The 19,737-nt window shown below is 40.0% G+C and overlaps 1 protein-coding gene across 1 annotated transcript in view; it reads right to left on the bottom strand.

The window, feature by feature from the left end:
* The window catches only part of MAP3K15 (mitogen-activated protein kinase kinase kinase 15), a 118,571-nt gene that overhangs the window by 17,557 nt on the left and 81,277 nt on the right, over positions 1–19,737 (bottom strand). Inside the window, 7 exon segments of the mRNA XM_064483209.1 lie at positions 1,504–1,609; positions 1,842–1,972; positions 3,696–3,823; positions 6,660–6,793; positions 8,360–8,466; positions 16,032–16,123; positions 18,096–18,145. Of these exon segments, the coding sequence (XP_064339279.1) occupies positions 1,504–1,609; positions 1,842–1,972; positions 3,696–3,823; positions 6,660–6,793; positions 8,360–8,466; positions 16,032–16,123; positions 18,096–18,145 (748 nt within the window).

The following is a 19,737-nucleotide window of genomic DNA, read 5'->3' as shown; positions in this document are numbered from 1 at the left end:
TTATCCCCCAAACACCCCTGCATTATTTTGCAATGCAAAATTCATGCCTCCTCAAGCCAATTACTTGGGAAAATGTGATATGCAATAATGAATTATACATGCGTTTTTCTTATGAATTTTTTTCTCCTTGGGGATGCTAATTATGAGATAAATTGTTGGGGGGTTTATGTCTTGAAATAATTCCTTGTCATATCAGAGCCCCTCTTGCTACCTATTGCCAAGCTAATTGGTGGCTTCCAAAGAGAAGGGTATAAGTCATTTTCAGTTAGGCTAGTGAAAAAAATATACTGGGCATACATATGTATGTGTATATATATACATGCATACTCACTGACATATACGTGCTGATACATGTATATTTACATCAGAAACAATGAATGAAAGTTCAATACACTCTTTGGGAGACTCTGGTTGGGTCCTTCGTGCAATATTTTCCCATTTTGAGGTGCATGTACCTCCCTTGGTGTTACGACTGAGAAGTCATTTCTGATGCATACAAGTTCCATTTAGAAAGGGAATGAGTCTCCACTATGGGTGTCCAGTGGCTGACATACAACAAGTTGCTTGTTGAAGAAAAGTCTTTCAAAGCTGAGACATTATTTACCAAAACTGATGCCAAGGCTGTCCACGCTACAGTTTGGTGCTATAGAGATAGAAAACAGTCATCCGTCTCGTATAGCTTATTTCAGAGCTATACTATTATAAGCACTGTTTCATAATTTTATCAAGCAAGATTTTTGTGATCCTTTCCTTGAAACTTAGGCGACCATAAATCTTTACTTATTCAAAGTCAGTGCTTCTTTCCAAGGATCAAAGTTTCTGTTTCACTTTTAGGCAGAAATTTGAAAAAGCCAAAGGTAGCTTTTGAGCATCATTCTACTCCCTGGTCGTGTAAATGGAAAGCTAGCTGGCAATTTTATACCACTCTTTGAATCCAGTCCCTCTCAATACTTAAATGATTCCATCACTGACAAATGGAAAAGAAAACCTAATGGCTCAAACCCACTTAGAATACCATATTCCCCAGAAGAATGAGACTCTCTTGGAAACATAATCATACCAAAAACACAAGGCACCAGAATTAATTAAAGTAACAGGCTATTTTTATAAAAGACCAATCAAATGTCCTAATAAATTGTCTGAGTATACCTGTTATTTGGAACTACCCACGATTCTGAATAATGTGCTATTAATTTAAAAGAGATGCTGCCGTTTGGCTAATTGGTTAGAAACCCTCAGAAAACCTCAAGCAGATCACAACACCTACTCAACCTTGGAAGACAAAGAAGAATGTAAGGCAGTGTCGTTGCCACAAGGAGCTGGCAAAGTGCATCATTATGCCAGAGTTCAAACGCTTTAAAGCTGAGGACAATATACCATTTACTTCAGTTACCAATCGCCCACACTGCACTCAGGTGCTCAGTGAGTAACTCTCAAAGGACTGCAGCTCCAACAAGCCTAACACCAGGATGGGCACCTCATGCTAAGCTCTGTTCTGCCTACCAGCAAAAGTCTACATACATGGATTCACTCCTGCAAGATGTTTAGAGGTTCCAACATCAGAGATTTTCACCACTCTGCTGTAGGTATTCACCAGAACGTTATCACCCTTTAGAAAAGGAAGAATATCAAATGCTTAAAGACAGATTTAAATAGACTAACATATAACAGATCTGGAACATAACAAATGGTCATGAATCTCTACGAAGACTAAACTCTGTGCTCTGGGGACTGTCAGGCTCAATCCTCGCCATTCTGTGAACTGGTCCACCTGCAGACACTGCCAGCAGCTTGCGTGATCCGAGATGCCCCAGCAAAACCTCAGTGGCTCAGACAACTACCTTTCTGTCTCTGTGCACAATCTGGTTTTCATGGAGATACTTGAGGCCTTCCAGGATCTGCTTGATGTAAAACTTGATGATAGGCTTCTTCATTGGCTCCCATTTTGATCACGAAACAGCAGAAAGGCTTCCTGGAAATGGACACAGCAGAAAACTCCTGAGGGCGATGAAGATTCAACGATAAGGGTTCAGGGAAATAAAGTGAAGTGACGTTTCTAACCCAATGTAAGCACTCGCGCTCACATCACTGTATCTGGGCTACATGAAATCTCTTTCCTCCCTCTCTGTTGCCTGTTCTCAGACACGCGAGCAGCTCAGCCAGAGAAGGGACTGGCGGTGAATGAGCACATCACCCTCATCAGAGGTGAAGGGTGGAAAGGAACCCCTGGTAACCCCTGAAACACGGTCGGGCCACCTTTGGGCTCAGCTCTGTTTAACTGCACAGAGTCAGGAAGAGAGCGCAACAGTGCTCTGAACTGGGGAGGGCTGGCCCGACGCTGTAGACCTTGCACAACCGTGTCAGCCATTCGGCTTGTCAAAGCCACATTCTATACCTCACCTTGAAATCAGAGGCAGATAGGACCAGAGCGAGGGGCCCTTTAGGGAGACAGGGACCAGGAGAGGAGGAGGTTGGGACTCTGTCCTTACTGTGAGAAGCTCCCAATGCCAGGTCCCGGCAGCAGGACTGTCTTAACAACGCCCCCTACCCTCCTCCCTGCCACCACCCCAATTATACTATTAAACAGTGAACCTTTGGGCCAGAAGAAAACCTCCCTTCCCTGCATTCTGACCATGTGTTTCAGAGATCATCACCCAGGCCCTCGGCATCAGCTAGTCTCGGCTTCACCCTTACGCCCTTCTATTGCCGTGGAACCTCTATAAAAGGGGGGTGGCACATCTATCTCCAACTCTGTTGTCATCCTCAGACCTCATGTCTGGAATATCAATTCATATTTTCTGCTAGACTATGAGCAACTTGAGGAAAGAAGAAACTGTACTTGATCTTTCATATAACCCTCAAAATCTAGCTCACTGCTCATCTCTTAAGATATACAGTTAGGCTTTTAATGGAATGGTAGGCTCTGAATAACTGTGGGTTGAATGAATGAATACAGATTTCTAACTGAAGCCTTTACATCTGCATTCAGATTTTTATTAATTTTACCATTATTTTCTTAAATGAGCACTTACTGAGCTCTTGCCCTCTGCCAGGCACCGTTTTAAGAGCTTTATATACACTGTCTCATTTACCCTAGGAAGATTACTCCCATTATTATTACCACTCCAATTACCGTAGTAATGACTACTCCAGTTTTACAATTCATCTCTTCAATAAGAAGCCTGAGATCACACAGCTTGCAGATGGAGGGACCAATTCAAGCAAGATGGTCCGGCTCCAGATCTGAGGAACTCTTACCCCTGTAGTCTACTTCCTGCTTTCGGGGATTTTATGGATAAACCACTGGTGTTCAATTTCACTGTCAACATGTTATTTCGTGATGTCATTTAAAAAAACCCTCTGTCCCCACTTCTCCAAACCATATTTCAGCTCATAGACTGTGAAGGCCTCAAGGCCAGAGACCATGGTTTATTCATCTCTATGTCTCCGGCGCTCGGCCCAGCAGCTGGCGCTCAGTAGATCCTCCATGAATATTTGATGATTGAATCACCAGACCAGGAATAGACTGTTTCTGTGACATTGGAAAATTTGTATCCAACTCCTGTGAAAAACAAATGCTCTCCCATATCTAAAACGTCTGTCATTTTTTAATGACAGGATGGATCATGATGTTCATATCCTATTTTCATCAGTGATTTTCACAAGGTGAGACCAGAAGACCAGTGACCACTCACCCCCAGGCACCTGCTCCATAAATATCGTAATGTAGCCGTGCTCGGACACAGAGCCCAGGTACTGAACGATACCGCGGTGCTTGAGGTACTTGTGCAGGGCTATCTCCTCGTGCAGCGGCTGGGAGTACCTGGGAGGAAAAACAAAGCCAGAGCCACCTGCCAAATCCGGGGGCTTAGGCTCCACGTCGCACCTCGCCAGTGCCTGCTGGCCATCCCTTCTTGCTGGAAACGTTCTCTCCTTTGGCTCCCATGACACTACTCAGCTTCCCATGTGTAAAACAGGGGTTATTAGTATCAGCCACGCAGGGCTGCTGGGGACCAAAGTGTGCCGAGTCTCTCAGGCTCCCAGTGGAGTGCCTGGTGTGTGGGAGGTTAACCCAATGAATGGCTACTGCTATTACTATCGCTACTGTTAGGGCCTGAACCCCCCCAATCATACTTGGTCTCTCTCAACAGCCCTTTTTCCTCTGCTCTCCCATGAAGGGAGTTCTAGAAGGTTCTGTCCTCAGCTGTCTTCTAGTCTCATTCCACAGACTCCAGACTACAGCAACAGCCACCTAATGGGCCTTCTAGCCTCAGCCTCTGGCCTCCTCAGTCTATTCTCCCCTGGCCACTATATTCCCTCTTTCCAAAACACACACCACATACCACTTCCTTTCATGAAGTCCATATAAAGACCATATTGCTTAACACGGCACACAAGGACTTTCCAACTCAGATCAGACTACATCTTTAAAAATGTTTGCCTCATCTCAAGAGCACCCCCTCCCACTGCCTCATATCCTACATTCATGTCATGACAATTTGTTGTCCTCTGAATACACTCTGCTTAACAGCTCTGTTTTCCCTCAGCAGAGAACGCTCTGGCCTCCTTTTCGGCCAGATGAACTCCTATTCGTCCCTCAAAGGCCAGCTCAAAGATGGCTTATTTTTTCCAACTTGCTGCAACTCAACTAGAAAAAGTAATTCACTCCTCTCCTATGTTCTACACACACTCTGGGAACTTCTCTATTACAGCACTTGTCATCTTGATACCTAGGTAAGGTATGTGCATTCCCCACCAAACCGGGAGCACCCTAAGATAAGGACCGTATCCTAGTCACATTTCAGTTCCCAGTGCCAGCCCAGAATCTGGGAGGGTGACCAATATCATAAGTTCAGCCTGTAAATTTAGGGAATGGGACAAAACAGTCTCTAAGGTCCCTTCTAGCCCTAAAATCCCAGAAACAACTACCAGCAATGAAAAGCTGAAACAATGGTTACAGCCCATTGAAGGAGGTGGTAGATGCGAGAAATTTCCCCCAACAGAAAACTGCAACACCTTATCCATCCTGAGAATAAGAGACACAATACTGGACAAGGAATTCGAGACTGGATCCCAGTCTTGTTTCTACACATCCTTGGAGAAGTCATTTAACCTTCTGAGCCTTGGAAGAAGTTGGATGAGTTCATCTCAGGCCTTGCCTTATGATTCAAATACCGTAACATGCAATTTCATTAAAAATGAATGAAGGAATGAGTGGACGAATGAACAAAGGAATGATGAAGGGTCTTACAGCTGCCAGAAATCACTTGTAACCCATCCTAATAATTCACTGACTACCTGGATGGAAGGATGTTTGCACACGCCCATCGGCATCCAGCACTGAAGGCAACGCTGCAGATGTGGCCTGAGCACTCCTTTGGAGCACAGAGCTATTACTCCTTATACTGTGGCCATTACTGTGTATGAAGCTTCTCTACAAAAACACCTGACAGTCAATACGTTCTAGTTTAGAATTGGGTGGGGTATGAATTTAAAAAGGAATAAACATTTCATCAGACTCTAAAAAATGTGGAATAAATAAATTGGTAGTACTGAGGGTTTAAAAAAAATAGCCCCAAATCTAGGATGGCAGGGTATACAAAAAAGTCCGTAAAGCTTATTTTTCTTTTTACCACATTTAATTTTCTATAATGATACATCTGAAAAAATAATAGCCGTTTAAAATGGGTACAATGTAAATTAAAGCATAGTCACATTTAAAAACATTTGCAAACATACCCAGAAGGAACCCTACTTCAAAATGACACCTGCACCCCAGTGTTCATAGCAGCACTATTTACAATAGCCAAGACATGGAAACAGCCTAAATGTCCATCAGCAGATGACTGGATAAAGAAGATGTGGTATATTTATATGATGGAATACTATTCAGCCACAAAAACCGACAACATAATGCCATTTGCAGCAACATGGATGCTCCTGGAGAATGTCATTCTAAGTGAAGTAAGCCAGAAAGAGAAAGAAAAATACCATATGAGATCGCTTATATGTGGAATCTAAAAAACAAAACAAACCAAAACATAAATACAAAACAGAAACAGACTCATAGACATAGAATACAAACTTGTGGTTGCCAAGGGGGTGGGGGGTGGGAAGGGACAGACTGGGATTTCAAAATGTAGAACAGATAAACAAGATTATACTGTATAGCACAGAGAAATATATACAAGATCTTGTGGTAGCTCACAGTGAAAAAAATGTGACAATGAGTATATATACGTTCATGTATAACTGAAAAATTGTGCTCCACACTGGAATTTGACACAACATTGTAAAATGATTATAACTCAATAAAAAATGTTAAAAAATAAATAAAATAAAATAAAATCTCAAAAAAAATGCAAACAAGTATCTACAAAAAAATGTAAAACTTCAGATTTAGTTGCTGGGTGGAAATAAAACTACAGTCTTCTTTTAAAACGTGACTCTGCAATCCACATGCCTCTAAGTGAAGTTGTTCCATTTTTACAATCTATTAATAACATGCAGAGAACAAAGGCAGATCACCCTTATTACACGAGAATGACAAATTTTTGGATGACACAATGCTTTCCTCCTCGTGCCTCTGCACCGTCAGTGGCGGGCCCGGGATTAGGGGTGTGGAGGTGGCAACAGAAGGAAGGCCCACCCCGACTTGCCTGCTATCTCTCTCTGGGATCTCTTTGATGGCTGTTCGCACTTGATTGCTCAGATCTCTCCCAGCATACACTATCCCATACATGCCCTTTCCCAGCACCACTCTCTCACCGTTCGCACCATGGTCATACTCATGCTAAGGAAGAAAAAACAAGATAAAAAAGCATGCAACTTGTGGTGGAGAAGTCCCGTCAAAGCCCAAACAGATTTTGTCCCACATTTTTTTAAAAATTTATAAATAACGTGATTTGAGTACCTGGCAGGTCACATTTCTTGGGTTATGTACTTTTCATTCAATAATTACTTTATAGGGGTAGAATTCTCAGTAACTCATATATTCCTAACATGATGCAATGGAAGGCAAGAAATTTAAAAGTATGGCTCAAATCTAACGCAGTGGGCTCAACTTTGGGAGATTTCTCCCCACTTTAATGCTGCAATTTAAAAATGTTTCTAAGCAGACCAAGTACCCCAAATAAGTGCTTTCTTGCATGATCCTTTATCAACTTACCAGGAAAACAACCACTTTCGATAGATAGCCTGGCAATAAAATGAAAACTGTCTTAATACAAAGTACATACATTGCCCCACCCCTGTTTTTAGATGTACAGATCTAACATTAAATACATACGGCAAAATCTGACTTGTAATCAATATTGCTATTTTATTCCCCCGATCTTATCATCAAAAATTGTACAGCTTGCATTCTAGTTGGTTCTTCTCAATGATCAAAACAAATGTAACTCAAGGTTGAGCAATATTTATTTAAAGCAGAGGAAGCAAGGGTTTCTTTCTATTGTTTTCTATGCCTGCTTACAGAAGCGCACAGAATGTGTCCCTTCCCATCTACTTCTGGGGATGCTCAGGACCATTAAGATCACAAGTAGGTCCCATCACTGATTCAGTCAGACATCAGCCTGCTCCGTAACAGGCTTTCATCTCCCACTTTTCCCTGTCCCCACATCTGTTACCTTCAAAGTGCATCACTCAGTTCATTTCTACAAGAAAATTTGATTCTAAACTAAGAATTCGAGTACCTGACTCAATTATTCAAATGAATCCCTTTGATATTTTCCGAAAGAAACCTCAAAGAATTAATTTCACCCTAACTTAGAAGTATACGAAAATCTCACTAAACTGCAATCATCTGGAGGACCTGAATGAGTGGCAAGTCTGAGTAACTGTGCAAGAATGAAACATCTGTATGGTGCTGTACTGTCTGTGGACTACCACTGTGCTGTCCAAAAGAGCTATGATGATCCTACTGTCTTAACAATTATATTAATATTACTATATTTAATATATTATGTGCCAGCAGATGTAACTAAAGTCATTTTAGGTATAAATGAAAAACACTGCTTCTAGTTGCCAACTCTTTCTCTTACAGTCTCAAAAACACTATTAATTAGCTTAGAAGAAGCTTTTCCATAGGTTGAGTACAAAAGGGAATTTTTGTCTAGTCCATGCCAAATTTTTCTTACACATTCTGGTTGAGAGGATCCCAAAGCAGTAAGGTTTTTCTACAGAGATGCATTGAACTTAATCTCTGAAAGTCATGGAATAGTGACTGCTAGCTCATTCAAAAATGAGTATTTAAAAATATATACATATAGGATTTTCACACCAAAAACAGGACATTTTCTTTAAGTATTAAAGACAGAATAAGTAACTTCTGCCATGTTGTAGGTCTTCTGTGACTCACCTCTAAGGTGTCCCCGTCGGATTCTCCCTCCAGCCCCACTGTACAGCCCGCTGCACTGGTTATCATCTCTTTGACCAAAGAGCAAAACCTAGAACACCAAGATGTTGCTAGTTAAGATCACTCCTATTCTCTACCTTTAACTTTACCTTATTACCTTAAACCATGATTAAATATAAACCAAGCTTTTATAAGTTATGGAACCATCACTCCACTCTTTGATTTGACATGGTTCTTTATTGGTTATCTAATCTAGTTCAAATACTCACGGGATACTTGAATTCTCTCTATACAGTATCCCCACCAACTGGCTGGCCAACTGATACCTGAACACCTCCAGTGACAGAGAACTCACTACCTCACAAGGCAGTTCATTCTTTGGGGAACTCAACGAGAAATCCTTCACTTATAGCGAACTAAGACTTCTTTCATGTGGGTCCCATCCACAGACTGCTTCAAATTAGTCCCCTTTCTATGTAACTGCCCATTAAAAACGCACATAGATTTATTATGTCCCTAGAAGTCTTTCCTTCTTTTTCCCTCAACGTTTCCCCCAAGACTCGTTTATGAGTCACTTCACTAACTGGTAATTCTTCAAAAGTGTCCCTGTATTATTCTTCAAGTCTGGCCGTGAGCCCAGTGTTGCAGGGATGATTTAAGCAGTGGTAAGGATAGTGGGACCATCACCTCTTGAGTTGCCAACACTCTAGCTCTTAGTGAGAAATAAGGTCTAGTATAAGGGGAGGGGTGAGAAGGAAATGCATAAGGTGGCCTCGTCATTCTGCTGACACCAACTAAGCTTAATGTCAACTATCAGTCACAAATCTTTCTCACGAATGCTGCTGGGCCACATCAGCCACTCCCCAGACTTACGTAGTTGTTCATTTGCATACAAATGATTTGACTCAGATTTGTGTTTAGTATTCTCCCTTAAGATAGCAGGGAAGAATATTGTATACTTTAAGATAATTTCCACAAAACATTACAATGTTCTTTTTTCTAACTAACCCCTCCCACCTCTGCTTCTTCTAATCTTTGAAAGCTGGTAAACCTAACAGTCAGGCTTCTTAGGAGACACATGGTATGCACTCAACAGAATAAATATAATTTAAAAGATAGTATCAACTGTTGTTAAGAATGGGGAGTAAGGAGAACTCTCATGCTGCTGGTGGGAGTATAAACTGATACAACCACTTTGGAGAACTATTGGCAGTATCAACCAAAACTGAATATAAACCTACCCTATAATCCAGTAACTTCACTCCTAGGTATATACTGTACAGAAATCAATGAACATGTTTACCTAAAGGCAAGCACAAGAGTATTCTTAGCAGTTTTATTCATAATGGCTCCAAACTAGAAACAATTCAAATGTTTGACAGAATAAACTGCCATATATACTCACACAATGGAACACTACAGAGCAATAAAAATGATGAACTGATACTTACATCATGGCTGAATCTCACAGATATTAATTGAAGGGAAAGGAGTGAGAAATAAGAGTACATACTTGATTCTATGTATTTGAAGTTTAAGAAGAGGCAAAAGTAACCACTAGTGATAGAAATCAAAATAGTTACCAGTGCAGAAGGGTTAATGACTGCGAGGGGGCGTGAGTCACCTTCTGGGGTGTGATATACTTATCACACTTTACACACTACACTTATATGTACGTTACACCTCAATTAAAAATTATTTAAATGTATGGCAAGAAAAGGCACTGAAGATACAATGAGGGTCAGAAAGGTAAACTTTATAGTAAAGGGATGTCCTGCCTAATATTTGGCAGCATTTTTCAACTCTAAATTGAAGATTGTGACCCAAGGCTCCCCTGGTCTGACATTTAGGCTGATTTCTAAATATGGCGTGATAATGATTGTCTGATACACACTAAATTTAAATATTCTCAAATTACATGATGCAAACGCTCAACAAACTAGGAATAAGGGAATCTTCCTCAACCTGATAAAGGTTATCTATGAAAAAGCTACTGGTAATATCATGTTTAATGGTGAAAGACTGGATGTTTTTCTCCTAAGATCAGGAACAAGACAAGGATGTCTGCTCTCGCCACTTCTACTCAACATTATATTGCAGAGTCTAGTCAGGACAGTTAGGTAAGAAAAATAAAGAAAGACATTAGGTGGGAAAGGAAGAAGTATAACTAGCTCTATCTGCAGATGACATGAACTTGTATATAGAAATTCCTAAGGAATTCAATAAAAACTATCAACTAATAAATGAGTTCAAGGTTGCAGGATACTAAATCAATATACAAAAATCAAGTGTATTTCTATATACTAGCAATGAACAATCTGAAAATGAAGTTAAGGAAATAACTCCACTTATAATAGCAACAGAAAGAATAAAATAAGTATATATTTAAAGATAAAAGGATAAGACTTGTACACTGAAACTACAAAAATTGTTGAAAGAAATTAAAGAAGACCTAGACAAACAGAAAGATATACTATGCTCATGGGATGGAAGACTTAATATGGTTAGGATGGCAATGCTTCGCAAATTGATCTACATATCCAAAGCAATCCCTGCCAAAACCCTAGCTGCCTTCTTTTGCAGAAATTGACACGCTGATCCTAAGTCACAGGGACGTGGAAGTACCCACAATAGTCAAAACAATCATGAAAAACAAGAACAAAGTTGGAGGACTCACATTTCCTGATTTTACAACTTATTACAATGCTATAGTCATCAAGAAAATGTGGTAATAGCATAAGGATAGACATATAGATCAATGGAATATAAGTGAAAGTCCAGAAATAAATGCTTACATTTATGGTCAACTGATCTTCTAAAAAACTGCCAAGATCATTCAACGGGAGAAGAAATAGTCTTTTCAACATATTTTGCTGGGGCAACCACATATCCACATGCAGAAGAATGAAGTTAACTCATACCATTTTTAAAAAAAACAAAAGGAACTCAAAACAGATCAGAGACCAAAATATAAGAGCTGAAAGTATAAAACTCTTAGAAGAAAACATGAACACCATAGAAAACCTTGAGTTAAGCAAAGCCTTCTTAGATATGACAGCAAAAGCACAAAAGACAAAAGGAAAAATAGATAAATTGGACTGCCACACAATTTTAAACTTCTGTGCTGCAAATGACACCATCAACAAAGTAAAAAGACAACCCTCAGAATGGGAAGAAACACTTGCAAATCACAATCTGATAAGGGCCTTGTATCCAGAATATATAAAGAACTCTTAAAACTCATTAGCAAAAATACAAATAATCCAATTAAAAATGGGCAAAGTTTGGAGAAACTTGGCAAACACCACTTTTGCTAGGTGAGCCACGTTAATATCCTCAGTAATCAGACAAAGATACTGTCTTCTGATGTGATGCCTTAAGAAGGACACGGCATCACTTCCGTGGTGTTCCTACCCAAAATGCACAACACTAATGTCATCATGAGGGAACAGCAAACAAACTCAAGGTGAAGGATTACACAAGACAATAAACTGCCTGTACTCAGTGCAAGCAGTAAGTCAATAAAGACAAAGGAGGACTGATGAAGAACTGTTCCAGATACAAGGGGACTATACAGACATGACAGCTAAATGATAACATGTGATCCTGGATTAGATCATGAAAAAATCTTTTGTTTCACTGTAAAGGACATTAGTGGGACAATAAGTAAAATTTGGATAAGGTTTGTAGATTATAGTACCATATCAATCTTAATTTCTTGATTAGATAACTGTACGGTGCTTACATAAGTGAATGTTCTTGTCTTCAGGAAATACGCACTCAAGTATTGAGACGTAATGGAGCATTATATCTACAACTTACTCTTCAACAGTTTCAGAACAAAATAATCATCTGTACATAGACAGAATGTAAAACAAATGTGGTAAAGGGTTAACATTGAGGAGTCTGGGTGAAACATATGGAAATTCTTTGTACTTTTTTTTTGAAACTGTATTGGTAGATCTGAATACTTCCCAAAATAAAAGGTTAAAAATTGTTTTAATTGGGTGAAGGATTTGAGGAAACAGTTCTCTAAAGAAGATACATAAATGGCCAATATGATCATGAAAAAATGTTCAGAAACATTAGTCAGTAGGGAAATGTAAATCAAAACCACAATGAGGTTCCACCTAATACCCAACAGGATGGCTACAATGAAAAGGACAGACAATAACAAATATAGCAAGGATGTGGAGAAAGTAGAACCTTCACACACTGCTTGATAGGAATGTAAACTGGGGAAACAGTCTGGCTGTTCCTCAAAGTTAAATATCAAATTACCATAAGACCCAGTAATTTGGCTCCAAGAGAAATTAAAACATAAGTCCACACAAAAATTTGCATGTGAATGTTCTTAGCAGCATTATCCACAATTGCCAAAAAGTGAAGACAACCCAAATGCCTTTCAAATAATGGACAAATCAATATATCCATATAATGGAATATTATTCAGCCAGAAAAAGGAATCAAGTTCTGACACATGTTACCACATGGATGACACTTGAAAACATTATGATAAATGGAAGAAGCCAGACACAAAAGACCACATATTGTATGACTCTATTTATATAAAATGTCAAGAATAAGCAAATACATAAAGACAGGAAGTAGACTCAGTGGTCTACTGATTTAGGATTAGAGTTTGGGAAAAATGTTAGGTTGTGGGAAAAATGGAGAGTGACTGTTAATGGATACTGGATTTCTTTTGGGGGTGATGAAAATATTCTAAAATTAGATTGTGGGAGAGAGAAGCAAGATGGCGGACTAGATGGACACTTGTAGCTCACCCTCTCCCACAAATACACCAAATATCACATCTACGGACCTACTCAGCCAACCAGAGCACCTGCCGAACTCCAACAGAACGTTGCCCTCTTCGAAAAACAAAGATGCCAAAAATCTGGTAGCAGAAAAGGAAAAAAGAAAGAAGGAAAAGCAAAACAGTGCGGGACTGATCTCACGGGGAGGGAGCGGCAAAGGAGGACTGGCACTCGTTCGCTGGGTCTCCCCTCTCCAACGGAGAGGCCAGCAGGATGGAGGGGGAGCCTCCAAGGCTCAGATCTGCCCCGAGCACTCCTTGACTGACAGAACTGAGTTAAACAGGCACAAAGGGTCCCCGTGACACCCAGCCTGAGATGCGAGCCAGCAGCTGGGGCCAGGACAGGTCGCCTGAGCCAGGAGGAGGACTGCAGTGGCTGTACTGAGGCAGCCCCGGGGGGTTACGTGCTGTGGCTGGAAGGGGATACGGAACAGAACAACCTTGGTCCCCCATAAATTGTGAAAAAGCAAAGCAACATGGCTGGTGTGCCCTGGGGGGAGGGGTGCCATAGCCTTTGTCTCCTCAGACCTACACCGCCATTACTGGCACTTCTCGCGGGAAGAGAGGCGGGGCTCAGCCACAGCCGCCATCTCCTCCTGTGCGCAGCGCCCAGGTGGGGGGTGGGGCCGAGGGAGGGGGCGCAGTCTGCTAGCCGACAGCCACTGGGAGCAGCACAGACAAGGGTGCCAACAGAGGGCCTCTGGAAACAGCAAGCTGAGTTCGCAAAACAGGGCGAAGACGCAAAGACCTCTTGATAAAATCATTAAGAGCACACTGTCTCCAGGAGAACTAGATAACTGATACTCCTTAAGCCACAGTGCCAGAGAGATATGAGCAATATGAAGAAGCAGAGGAACCACTCCCAATTAAAAGATCAAGAGAAATCCCCTGAAAGCACAATCAAGGAAATAGACATTGATGGCCTACTAGATCAAGATTTCAAAAAAGGAGTGATTAAAGTACTGAAGGAACTAAAAGAAATAGTGTTAAGAGATATAAAATATGTTAAAAATGAAATAGAAGCTATAAAGAAGAACCAAGTAGAATTAGTAAACTCATTTGCTGAGATGAGAGCTGACCTAAAGGCTGTACGAAGCAGGCTAGATAATGCAGAGGAACGAATAAGTGACCTAGAAGACAGGACAACAGAGAGCACCCAATCAGAACAGCTGAGAGAAAAACAAATAAAAAACAATGAAAACAATATAAGGGACCTATGGGATAATATAAAGTGTGCCAATCTATGCATAATAGGGGTTCGAGAAGGGGAAGAAAGAACAAAGGGGATTGAAAAGGTATTTGAAGAAATCATGACTGAAAACTTCCCAAACCTAAAGGAATCAGATATCCAAGTACAGGAGGCTCAGAGGGTCCCAAACAGGAAGAACCCAAACAGACCCAAGTCAAGACATACCATAATCAAGATGGCTAGAGTCAAGGATAAAGAAATGATCCTAAAAGCAGCAAGAGAAAAACAAAGAGTGAGTTACAAGGGAACCCCCATAAGACTCTCAGCTGATTTCTCTACACAAACACTACAGGCCAGAAGGGAGTGGCAAGATATATTCAAAGTCCTGAATGAAAAAAAGATGCAGCCTAGGATACTCTATCCAGCAAGGCTATCCTTTAGAATAGAAGGAGAGATAAAGAACTTAACAGACAAGCAAAACTAAAAGAGTTTAGCAACACTAAACCCATGCTAAAAGAAATATTGGCAGGTCTACTCTAAATAGAAAAGAAGCAGGATGCTACAAAAATGAGAAACTCATAACTGGAAAGGAGATAACTGCCATGAATTACAAAAAGAATAAGCACAAAATTGTAAAAGAAGACATCTAAATCATTAAGAGTGGGAGAGGGAAGCAAGGAAAGCCACTGTGGAAAACAGTATGGAGATTCCTCAAAAGACTAGGAATAGACTTACCATAGGACCCAAGAATCCCGCTCCTGGGCATATATCCAGAAGGAACCCTACTTCAAAATGATACCTGCACCCCAATGTTCATAGCAGCACTATTTACAATAGCCAAGACATGGAAACAGCCTAAATGTCCATCAACAGATGACTGAATAAAGAAGCTATGGTATATTTATACGATGGAATACTATTCAGCCACAAAAACTGACAACGTAACACCATTTGCAGCAATATGGATGATCCTGGAGAATGTCATTCTAAGTGAAGTAAGCCAGAAAGAAAAAGAAAAATACCATATGAGATCGCTTGTATGAGGAATCTAAAAAACAAAACAAACCAAAACATAAATACAAAACAGAAACAGACTCATAGACATAGAATACAAACTTGTGGTTGCCAAGGGGGCAGGAGGTGGGAAGTGATAGACTGGGATTTTAAAATGCAGAATAGATAAACAAGATTATACTGTATAGTACAGGGAAATATATACAAGATCTTGTGGTAGCTCATAGCGAAAAAAAAAATGTGACAATGAATATATATATGTTCATGTATAACTGAAAAATTGTGCTCTACACTAGAATTTGACACAACATTGTAATATGACTATTACTCAATAAAAATGCAAAAAAATAAATCATTAAAAAAATACCTTTATATTAAAGAAATAATAAATAAAATAAAATAAAATAAAATTAGATTGTGGTGATGGTTGCAAAACTGTGACCATACTAAAAAAAAGACTGAACTGTGTACTTTAAAACAGGCAAACTGCATGGTATGTGAATTATATCTCAGCAAAGCTGTAAAAATTATTTTCTGTAAGTTAAAATTTCAGGAAAAGCAGCATAGCAAATTTTTTTCCACAACAAAGACCCTTTAAAAGTGATTCACCATAATTAGATTGAAAATATCTGAATCAGCTATAACTCAACTACTGCACTGGTCTTCAGTGGAAAAGTAGATCTCAGAGCCATCAGAATTATCATGGACATAAAGAAAACAACACCATTCATCAAACTTGGATATGCTATAAAATTTCAAAACATAAGAATGCTCATTATATATGAATTATATCAATTTCAATTTTTTGAGAAAAATACAGTAAGAGCTTTTTTTTTTTTCCATTTTACAAATTTGAAAGATTCGTTAATGTTTTAACAAATACACCCCCTCCAAAATTGACTTGTTTCTCTTTGAAATTTAAATAGCAGGGGCATTTACCTTGCTTATGTTTGAGTTTATATTCATCAACTGACTTTAGAATGTATCAAGAACTTATTCTACATTCACTGCTAAGCAAAGCATATGGGCAGCAGAAAAGGGAATAAAATATGGTCTCTGTCCTCAAGAGTTTAAAATGTCATAAAAAGGTATTTGTGAAATAATTTATTATGACAGCGAAGGAATTTCTAGACTTGAAAAATATTAGGACACAGAATTTGTGGTCACATGAGGGAAGTAGAAATAAACATGGCATCTTAGCTCAAAAAAGCCCTTTAAATATTATCTGGTCCATCCCCACCCAAGGTTTGGATCTGACTCTACAGCTCCTTGAAGAGGTAATATTCAGCCTGTCTGGAATATCCAGTGACAGAAAACCACCATATTCCATCTCCTGATGGATTTCACTGCTATAAAGTTCTTTACCTACATAGTGCTACCTACAGGTGGCACTATGGAAAGGGCTGGATTCTTTTCTATGATTAGCCCTTCAAACAAATGATGCCACTTTATCTTGCCCTTTCTAAGTCATCTCTTCCTTGAGATTACAGCTTCTTTGACCATTCTTTACGTGTTATGGATTACATGACAAATAATGAGTTGAAACAGCAATAGTATAGAGTGATTCAAAAAGAATTAAAACTAGGTTATACATAAGTAAGTTCTGAAAGCTGATCTCTAAAGGAATAATCACAGTTAGTTGGACAGCACTGGGAATGTTCAACGCATGCTCTTTATGTCACATTGGCTGCAAGGTCTGATTCACCTCAGGCCCTTTGCACATCCCTGTTGATGGTTGAAATGGCAGCAAGAGGTATCCCTTTGAGAAGGTACAAACGGAAGGGTCTTGGCTCCATGTTATCTTACAACTTCGTTTCTGAGTACTACATTTTTGAAAATGTTCAACACCTTTTCAATTATATTTTCTGAGCTGTATTATTCAGACACACTACCCTGTTCTTAAATCACTTCCCGTCCTCTAAAGTGATGTAAACATAATTCTAATGTAAACACTGATGTGTCTAGGAAAGAATCATGCTGCATCTGGAGGGAATAGGAATTCATTCAGTGGCCCGTGGTCTCAGAATCAGAGAAAAGACAAAGTTCTAGTCCAGGCCCTTAATTTGATGGAAACTATGAAGAAACTGAGACCTAGAGAGGTTGAGTGATTTTTCTCAAGGTCAAACAGCAAAAGAGGAATTAGAACTCATATCTACCTTACTTAGAGCTGCTCCCACCCTTGGATGTGCTGGCAGGGTGAGACTCAGAGTACAGCCACATGGTTCAGGCCTACGGGGTCACCATTCCTGATCCAAAGAGCAAGTACCACACCTCTCCTGGGAATATACCACCCTACTCGCCTGCTAATAGCAATGCCCTTGGTTCCAATACTCTGTCCGGGAAATCCCAGCCAAGTTCATTACCAAGTAACTTCCAGCTTCAGTTCTTGGGGGCCCTGAGCACTTGAACATCATCGGCTCAAAGAAGTAATACTTTGTTTCTATACACATAACTTCATTTTTTAAAAAAAGTTTAAGACAAGAGAGTTTGGTCTGTTGGATACAAACAAACAAACCCACTCTGCTACAAGCCAAGCAGCCCTTAATAGCAGCACGTTATGAACAAGGTTGGGCAGAGCAAAAAAGAGAAACTAGTCCATTTTGGATTCTGTTAAAAATGAGAACATCACATATTGTAAGTAAGTAGAAACATTAAAGTGATAAAAATTATCATTATTTGTATTAAAGCAATAGTTACATTTTCTCTTACGTTCTTACTTTATTCCTCTAATGGAAGAGGCTGTAAAATTCCATTCATGAATTTGTTTCTGTAAGTATCAAAGACAAAAGTCAGTAGCTTGATCTTTTCCATGCAAAGAATCATTTTTGGTTTCATTCTATGGACAATCGCTTCTGCTATTTTTTTACTTTCAATAGGATTTAGGGGTTAAAGCAAGATATTTCACATAACTTGAAACACCAGAAACATTTTCTAATGTATTGTAAAATTTCATTTGTATCTCTAATGCAGTTTAGAACAAATGATGTGACTTTGAAATAGAAACAATAAGCACACAGTAAGCAGCCTTTCATCTTCTGTCAACCTACCAGGAAAACTCTAAGATGAGCTTGGGAACAGCCCACTCAAGTTGAATGACCCACAAAAATGTCTGGAGAAGCAAGGATGTGGCAGACACTAGTCAGTGTTCACCAATCTATTTTTTTCTCCCTAGGCACATAGCTGGACTACATTTCCCAGGCTCCTATGCAGCTAGGTGAGGTTATATGATGGAGTTTCTGGCCAGTGGGATGTAAGCAAGAGCGATGTGTCCCACCTGTGGGCCTGGATCATAAAAACCTCCATAGCAATTCTCTAGTCTATATTCACTTTCTTATCCACTACGAGATGGAATGGGAACCCTGCTAACCCGGACACGACACGAGGCATAGATAAACTTTTATCATGTTAAGACAGTGGTATCTGGGGGCTGTTTGTTTTAGCATCTAGCCTATCATGACTGATACAAAGGCTACCTGGGATGTCAATCTATACAATGCACACTTAAAAATATATGTAACTCTGTTCTCTCCTTCTACCACCATCGCTTCCCCTTAAACTTTGTACATAGCTAAGCCTCAGAGGAAATGTCTAAATTCCTAGTTTTAGAAGAGCCATAGGCTACAAGATCAATACCTTACAACAACAGAAAATAATTTTAAATAAAATACATTTGGTTAGCCTGAGGAAGGCCATAAATGACCAGCTAAGCCCGTCTAAGAGCAAAATGACTCGGTATATGGCTCAGGAGGACAACCATGAGCGGCCGGGTGACAAGTTTCCTGCCATCCTGAAATGACGGAACAGGGACAGCTGGGAGGATGGTTCCCAAGGGGAGCAGATGCATTCAGACATGTTGATGAAGCACCTACTGTGTGCCAGGCAAGGCACCGGCACTGAGGACATGGCAGAGAACAACAAAATCCCTGTCCTCATGGGGCTGACATGGGAGCTGGGGGAGACAGGCAATAAATCAAATAGCAAATAAAGAGCCTGGTGGAGGGTGAAAGGTGCTATGAAGAAAAATAACACAGGGAAGGGCATTAAGGTGAGGCAGAAGTCAGGATGTTCCAGGCAGAAAGCTAAAGGGAGTGACACCGGATCCAGAAATGATTAGGGAATATCAAGAGGGCCATTACAAGTGGTCCTTAAAAATTATTATTAAACTTTTAAACTGAAATATAGCATATATTCAGAAAAGGGTACTGTGACCAGGTCCATAAATTTCCACAAAATGAGTATCACTACAACCAGCAATCAGCAGCCCAGAAGCTTCCCTCCTACCCTCTGTTCCCAGTCATCACTTTCGACCCAAAGGCAACTGCTATTCAGAGCTCTCCCAGCACGCAGAGTGTTGCCTGT

The sequence above is a fragment of the Camelus dromedarius genome, chromosome X, assembly GCF_036321535.1.
Source record: "Camelus dromedarius isolate mCamDro1 chromosome X, mCamDro1.pat, whole genome shotgun sequence".
NCBI lineage: Eukaryota > Metazoa > Chordata > Mammalia > Artiodactyla > Camelidae > Camelus > Camelus dromedarius.
This window is presented reverse-complemented; position numbering and strand designations above follow the sequence as displayed.